General features: G+C 45.7%; 1 protein-coding gene across 8 annotated transcripts in view; it reads right to left on the bottom strand.

The window, feature by feature from the left end:
* The window catches only part of foxp1b (forkhead box P1b), a 148,196-nt gene that overhangs the window by 47,797 nt on the left and 92,367 nt on the right, over positions 1-8,032 (bottom strand). For all 8 annotated transcript variants that reach the window (XM_031843583.1, XM_031843591.1, XM_031843625.1 and 5 more), the window contains one exon: positions 5,738-5,845. In XM_031843583.1, coding sequence (XP_031699443.1) covers positions 5,738-5,845 — 108 coding nt within the window. The remainder of the gene's footprint in view (positions 1-5,737; positions 5,846-8,032) is intronic.

Here is an 8,032-nt window from a genome sequence, read left to right on the forward strand (position 1 = left end):
GGCACTGGCAGGATGGGGTCGGGGGGGGAGGGGGGGGGGCGTGTGTGTGTATCTGGGTGGATGACTGAATGGGGTGGAGGGGTGAGAAGGGTTCACCGCTCGAAGGGAAACATCAGGCCTCAAACGAAAAAGAGGGTCCCGAAAAATGGTAAGTGGCTCCCAGCGCTGTGACTGGAGTCAATTCGACAGTCATCGTCTTGGCTGGGAGACGGATCGTAACGCAGCAGCTCCCCCTCACACAGTTTCTGCTTGGCTGCGCGGAATTGGGACAGATGACTTCACTCTGACAGGATTATCCCAAACCTGGTTCTAATCTATAACGTACACATGATAGATTTTTACAATATGACAAGGAAAACAAGCAGCAAAAGAGACGGCCTGATCCCGGGGTTCCACGCGAGCACCGGCCGCCGTGTTGTTGCTGATCGGTCCTGACAGATTGTATCACCTCAAAGCAACGCGCGCGTCAAAATGAGATTTCATTACAGCATCACCTTGAGACTTCTTACCAACACAAAGAGATGAACTCCTCCTGGGGATCACGCACACGACTGATGAATTATGGGATTTTTACCGTTGGAGACACTTTGCAGACGGAAAAGGGGAAGTTATTCTTGAACGATATTCCCTGAAATATTGATAGTAGCAGCGCATCCCGGAGGCAAAGAAGCAAATAAAATTCCAACCCAGAGTGTCTTCAGGAAAGATAACGCAGCTTTGAAGAGGAATTGTTTGACATTTGTAGTTTTTTTTTTACCAAGAGTAAGATGAGAAGATTGACGCTGAATTTGACACTACAACCAGCAGCCTGTTAGCTTAGCGGGAAACAGCAGGAAACAGCTAGCCTAGCTCTGTCCAAAGGTACCAAAATCCACCAGCCAGCTCCTCTGACGCTCACTAAATAACACTTTGTATGCCATTTCTTTAATTTGTACGCAAAAAACCCCCAATGCGTAAAGTGTAGAAACCACATGTCCTGGTGCCTGTTTCCAGTCTTTTTGCTAAGCTAAGCTAAGCTGCTGCTGACAGTGGCGACATATTTACCTTACAAACATGAGAGTAAATGGTACCGATCTTCCCCTCTAACTCGTGCCTGGAAAGTCGATAAGCATATTTCCCAAAATGTCATGGTAGCAGCCTGTTAATCACAAGGTAGCCCGCCCTAATGCATACCCTGCTTTATGGACTATTTCACTCTAAATGGATCATAATTTACTAAATGAACATCATGCTGTATTGAAGAAGACTTGAAACTAGCAAATGAGACCATAAACTCATGTTTACAATGTTTACCGAGGTAATAAATCAACAAAGAAGTAGGATCATTTTCCCATAGATGTCTATACAATCAGTCGCCCCCTGACGCCCATTTGAAAGAATGATTCTGATTTTCAAGACCTGGTGGTTGCCGCCTGCTATGAACATACAAACTGTGAATGACTTCCTGCTCTGTGCAAAACAACCTGCAGATGATTGCACTATAATCGGCCGGTTTAAAGCAGTCGTTGAGTGAAGCAATTGGAAATTGCCAATGCTTTGATTTGTGTCTATCTCTCAGCACGTTTGTCTTACACCTCTTATTCTCCAAAATGTATTTGAGCTGAATACAAAATACTCCTTTTGTCTTGTGTTAAGTGTTGTCTTTATCTCACAGAAACTAACCCAGAACATTAATCCAGTCTCGTGTTCACCGTCTACCACTGCCGTGCCACGTTGGCCCACTGGCCGGCTGGGCTGCCTTTAGATCGCCCCGCAGCACTGGCTGAGCTCCAGCTGACGGGCAACGGCCTAGTGCTCTAATGACTCACAGATTGGAGCGCTGTGGTATACATGTGTCAGGACAATGCCACGGGCCTGCTGCAAAAACAGTAGGAGAGGGAGAGAAAGAGAGCCGGCGGCTTCTCCCTGTCCTGTCAGACAGAGCCTTGGCCCCTGGATTGTGTCACATCACGCCCCCCCCCCGACCGACCACAAATGAAGGATGTGAAGAGCAAACGTGGGGAGGAGGGGCCGCTCTGCAACTTAAAAGGCTTTCATCCTGTAAACTGAAAAGACATTATCTTTTGACCTGGAGATGCCCTCTGTGAGGCTGTACACTGTGGTGTGAAACAGAGAGAGAGAGAGAGACAGAGAGAGAGAGGGGAAGAAGAAAAAAAAAAAGTAGAAGAAAGAAGAAGTGAAGATTGTGGCTTCAACCAGTAATAGCACAGATAAGAGGATTGTCTGCTGGCATGGTTTTTGAAACATTATCAGTAGCTTCTCTGTGTCTGAAGAATAACATGTGATGCACCTTTGACATCAGGAAAATGTTCAACGCAACATTTATCTTCATCGGAGGAGAGTGAATGGTGTTTCTCATTTAAAAAAACAAAAAAAAGGCCAACACACAATTACAATGGACATAAAAAAACACAAAGAAACCCAAAGTGCAAAGATGCTCTTTTAGCTTCCGATGCTTTCCGACTTTCACTTCAAGACGGAATTTCAACGCTCTCAACAGCAAGTGAAGTGACGTTATCGTCTCCCCTCCTCTATACGCAGACAATCTGCTCTGAATCTGGCCATTCCTGGATTCCCATTACGTTCAGTGCAGACGCACTACAGACAGCAAACCCGTCAACGTCATTCGAGCAGCGTCCACGCAGCTGGCTGCTGGCCATACCTCACACCGTACCAGTGGCATGAATAATGAAGGCCTAATCTCAAGACACCGTCCTGGATGGGGAAAACGAGCACAATCTAGGCGTTATGCTGACAGCAAAGACGCCATGTTGACACAACATCTTCAGCCCAGCTGAACGCCATATAATCCCCTGTAGGAGGTTCGGAGCCCACCTGGGATCTCGTACGTCGAGGTTTGTAGTTAACCGAGCGACGCGGCAGAACGAGCTCCGATCCCCCCCCCCCCCTCCTCCTCCTCCCACCTCGGCGCTGGTGGACTATCAGCGAGGGTCCGACAGTGTTGTTCCTAATTACCTATTTCTCCACTCCTGATCCTGCGGCTGGCATAATTAGTTACCTGGGGCTGCAATCCAATTTGAAGTGATGACAAGAAAGTGATCCATGAAAAAGTAATAAGTTAAATCCAATTTCAGCCTGCCTCTAATTAAATGCACATGGAACTAATGAGTCAAACCCTACCATTTCACTGATAATGGTAATTAGCGGGGTGGGAGTCGCCCGGTCTCTCGTCGCTCCACGCGCCACCACCGTAGGTGTGAGGCGGCGAAAAAAAAGGTAAAAGCGGAATGGATTCTTTTAATCACACGTGTCATTCAGTCAATGTAATTTACTGGCTTTTTTGACCAGTCAAGTATGTTTAGCTGCTTTCCAGCCCGCGCGGCAGCTGTTTGTATGCTGAGGCCTGATTAAAGCGCCTCCAAGCTGCTGAGTGGAGGCATCTTCAGTCAGAGGCAGAGGTGGCCAGTATGTGTGGGTGTGTGGGGGGGGGGGGGGGCCCTGTTGGAGATATAAAACCAAAGAGCCATTTAATGCTGATCAAGGACCCTGAGGCTTGCTTGACTCATATTTGTCCCCCCTTTACTACTCTACACAGGTCTTTTTTTCTGTCTTTTTTTCTTGTGTTTTCTTTTCTTCAAATGTTCTGTATGTGCCGCGCTTCATTATTTTTGACTTGAATAAGAAGGAATTGGAAAGTGAGGCACATCTCCAAATGAGTGAAAGTCTCTCGGCGCATCTCCTCGTGCCTAATGGGAAGACCGCTGAGATGAATGGAGCCCGCATCCCCAGATCAGGTGCTTTTTATGGGGTGTCAGCTTACTACACAGCCTCGTAATTGTCGGACCATGTCTTTAGATGACCCGGTCCGGCTCAACGGAGAATCATTATCCGGGCTGCGTGATGGAGATGGTGAACGTTCTGTGTGAAGGGGGCTCCTCCAGGCACCAGAGTTTGTTCTTAAAAGAGGAAGTGAGATGAGACTCTAACCCTCTGGAGTTTCACAAAATGTGTTTGTGAGAGAGAGAGAGAGAGAGAGAGAGAGAGAGAGAGAGAGAGAGAGAGAGAGACACGGAGTGAGAAACGAGAGAAAACAAGAGAAACCTCGCCGACGAGAGGGAAGAAAGGAAAAAGAAAAAACACACAACAAAAACAAATGTAATACATCCTCCTCACGCTGATGTTTATGCATGAACTCCTGGCTGTAAGCTGTGTGCGTGTATGCGGTCGCCGTGTGTTTAATTAGCACAATATGTAATTCAGAGATAAACAAACACTTGTCCGGACCTGTGGCTTTTTTCACAATGGCAGCTTCAACCCGGCAAAACGAAACATATACGACATTAAGAGAGCAGACAATTTACGGCGTCGGTTAGATACCACGGCGAGCTGTGTGCTCTCTTCACAAGAGGCGGGCAGGGGAGGGGAGAGGAAGCGGGGGAAAGGGCCCGACTCTCTTTTCAATAGCTGAGTGACAGCTTGGCCGAGCTCTCTGTATACATTAATAAATTAGAATTTTAATTTTGTCTTTGTCTGCAGGAGATGGTCTAGTACTTCACTATGTACCAACAACTGGCTGTACGCTGGAATCGGCCGCCGTGGTCCCCTCTGTTGACCTCTGCAGCACAATTCCCCGGCAGGCCAAGGAAACAGTTTAGTCTGATCCTTTCAACTTATTTGAATCCTGACAAATATGCGCACAACTGAAAGGTCATCACAGTCATACTTCATCCTCTGGAGCTATTTCCGAAGACATCTGCACAACAAAGAGGCTTTTGCGCAACCTGACATTAGACCTAGCTGCTACAATATCTCATTAAAAAGGAGCCCCAATGGGATAGTAAGAGTATTAAATATTATATATATATATATACACACACACAGAGAGAGAGAGCAGGGCCTCCGTATTAATTACCAAATATGCCCTGAAGTCGTTTGCGATTTCACACCGACACAAACAACCGCTGCTTGTTCAAACACAAAGACGTACATCTCCGAGGCAGCCGATCCGAAATTACTGTAAATATCGCATCAGATATTCACAATACAAGTTTTGTTTTTTTCATGCTGTTTTTTGTCTTCGCATCACAAAAGCCTTCCAAATCCTCTCTCTACTTCACCTCCAAGCCCTCCACCTGGATTACCCACCACACCCACCCACCCACCGGTGGGCTGCTCCACGAGAGTGTGAGTGTGTGTGTGTGTGTGTGTGTGTAGAGCAGTGATGAAAGGCAAACAGAGAAAGCATGGAGTTTCCTCTGCTTCACCGGACTCGCATCTCCGTGGGAGGAACTTTCTCCTGCTTTCACCTCCTAAACTAAGTGCAGTCAGTGAGAGAAAAAAAAAAAGAGGCATTTTTCCACAAACAGAAGTCAGGATCAGCCACAAATCATGCTGATGTGTGTCACTGCACTGGAATGACTCTGGATGAGGTCAACTGGCCACACAGAACATTTCTGGCCTATATATCTCATGCCTACATACCACTGGATGGTTGATTGTGTGTGTGTGTGTGTGTGTGTGTGTGTGTGTTGCTAAATCACACATAATACGTGAGGATTGCAAATGTTGCACTGCCGATTTTAATTTCCTGTTTGTTCCCCAGCGAAGCGCTTTTTCTCGCACATTGTGTTCTAGATCGAGTTGCACAAGTTCCCCTCTTTTCTTACTTTTTTTTTTCTTTTCTTTTTGTTTTTTGTAATTTCATCAACCACAAAGTCAAATAAGCGAGCCATCAGATTATCATCACGGGTAAATAAATAAGAGTGTCTGACGGTACCTGGAGGCTTTGCTGCTTGTCGTTGGCTTTGGGGGACTTGCGGCCAGTGTTTTGTTGCTGCTGCTGCTGCTGCTGCTGGAGGAGTATCTGCCGTGCCACTTGGAGAGCCTAATAAAGAGAAATGCATAAAGAGATTTTTTTTAAAAAAAACAATCCAATAGAAATGCTAGAAGTAGATATGCTAAAAGTCCCTTGAGGACACTTTGATGCTTATCGTCTGAGCAGATGTATCCACTTACAACAATATCCCCTTGGCCTCCTGATAGACAACAAACAAACATTACAGAGCATCTTTTCATACTCCATTCACAGTCATAAATCTAAGGCTGGCATGAACGATGCCTCCACAAACACACCGGGAACAATGATCACATGACAAAACTAATTCACAGAGAGAAAGAAGAAGGCACAAACAAACAAAAACAAAAAAGCCAGCCAGAAGAAATATTTATCTGTTGATAAGATGCACTCTTAAACACCGGCGGTCAGAGGCACTATCAGCGTCTTTTGATCCTGAGTCAAACTCCCCAAATAAAAGGCTTTACGGCCGCTCCGAATATCTGTTAAAGGACACGGCCTTCTCAGTGGAAAACAAAATACAGTGCAGTCACATGTTTATTGCTCCAGCTACTCCCTTTTCCCTCGCGATAAATAATCAAACATGCCATCCAGAACAAACAAAGCTGGAGAGAGAGAGCCGAGGGGAGGGGGGGGGGGGGGGGAACACAGCAGTCTTGAAAAACGGTCAGCGATACCAAGAAAAGCAAGCGCTACGTTCCCACAGTGAGCTGGCCAGCCTCACACCTCCACCAGTAAACCATCTGGGTAAATAACTGGCCTCATTCTTTCCATGTTCCTCAGACGATCGCCGCCGCAATTAAACAAACAGCCGGGGAACATCCGAGCTCGTCTTGCGATCTGGAGGGTTTCCCCGGTCAATTATTTGAGGGGTTCAGGAATTAGTCAAAGTAAACGGTGGAATGTTTAACGGAAAAGATAGCGAGAGAGAGACAGAGAGAGAGAGAGAGATAGGAAAAAGTTGAGAGCGACGTGTGAACAAGGGAGGGAAAGCTGAGAACGATTGTGTGAAAGTAAGATATCTGCAGGGAAAGGGCAAACAGAAAGCTCTGTGGACGGATGAAAAGACAGAGATAACTTGGTCTTAGTGCCTGTAAAGTCTGACGATACTTTAAGACAGAAAGGCCAGAGACGGTTAGCGGTTGGAGCGAACAGCTGTATGATGATCTGTGTGTGTGTGTGTTGACCCTCCCAAACAGGCTGTCGGATGACATCATGAGGCATAAATATGACCGCAGGCTACAAAGAGGCCACACTGCTGGCATTTCACCACGCTCAACTTTAAAGTGCATAACTTGTCCCTCTCTCTGTCCGTGTCGGAGCTCTCACGTAAAGATAAACGACGCCGGAGCAACATATATCTCATTCTGCATGCCTAATTGTCCTCTCCTTTGAAATTTGTGTTGGGGGGAACCCCCCCCCAACCTCCCCGGCCGGCGAGTACACTCATAAGGAAAGTGTTCACTCCCACACGGTCGTAATATTTACATCTTACAGTTCAGGCATTTAGCTTTTACTCCGGAGGAACTGACAATCAGGGTGAAGAATCTGATTTAAAAAAAACACACGACGTGAAATGAGCCGACGCGGTGAAGGGATCGGAAAACTTCTAAACTTATCAAACACAGATCAATGTTTTAAAATGGTGAAAAATGTTATTGAAAGTCTTCAAAATAAATCAGTTGATTAAATACTGACCTTGTTTTTCCTCAATAAAACAAATTAATTAAGAACAAACCTAAAAAATATGATTGACTGATTGAAGCATCAAAACATAATATCAAAGTCACCAGCTTTTAAAACAATATTCATACTTCACCTTCTTGCGAGACATTGGAATTGAAATTGGGCCAGGGGAGTAAAGGGGAGTAAAGGGGAGTAAAGGGGGTTTAATCCCACCGGACGCTAGTCCGCCTTTATCTTAGTGGTGGTGACGTGAAGTCATGTGACCGTGGTGTAGTTTGTTTATATCCTAATGTTAGTATCTACAGTGGGTCCGGGCCAACCCGGATGTTAGCCTCACACTGGTTCCCTCAACAAAAATCCAATGGGATTACTTCTTTGGATTATAGCAGATAAAAACGTCTGTGGAAATATCAAGTTTATGATACTTAGGTAATATACAGTGGGTACGGAAAGTATTCAGACCCCTTTTAAATTTTTCACTCTTTGTTTCATTGCAGCCATTTGCTAAAATCAAAAAAGTTCATTTTATTT

Source organism: Anarrhichthys ocellatus, unplaced genomic scaffold, assembly GCF_004355925.1.
Source record: "Anarrhichthys ocellatus isolate YVR2014 unplaced genomic scaffold, GSC_Weel_1.0 scaffold1, whole genome shotgun sequence".
Classification (NCBI taxonomy): Eukaryota; Metazoa; Chordata; class Actinopteri; order Perciformes; family Anarhichadidae; genus Anarrhichthys; species Anarrhichthys ocellatus.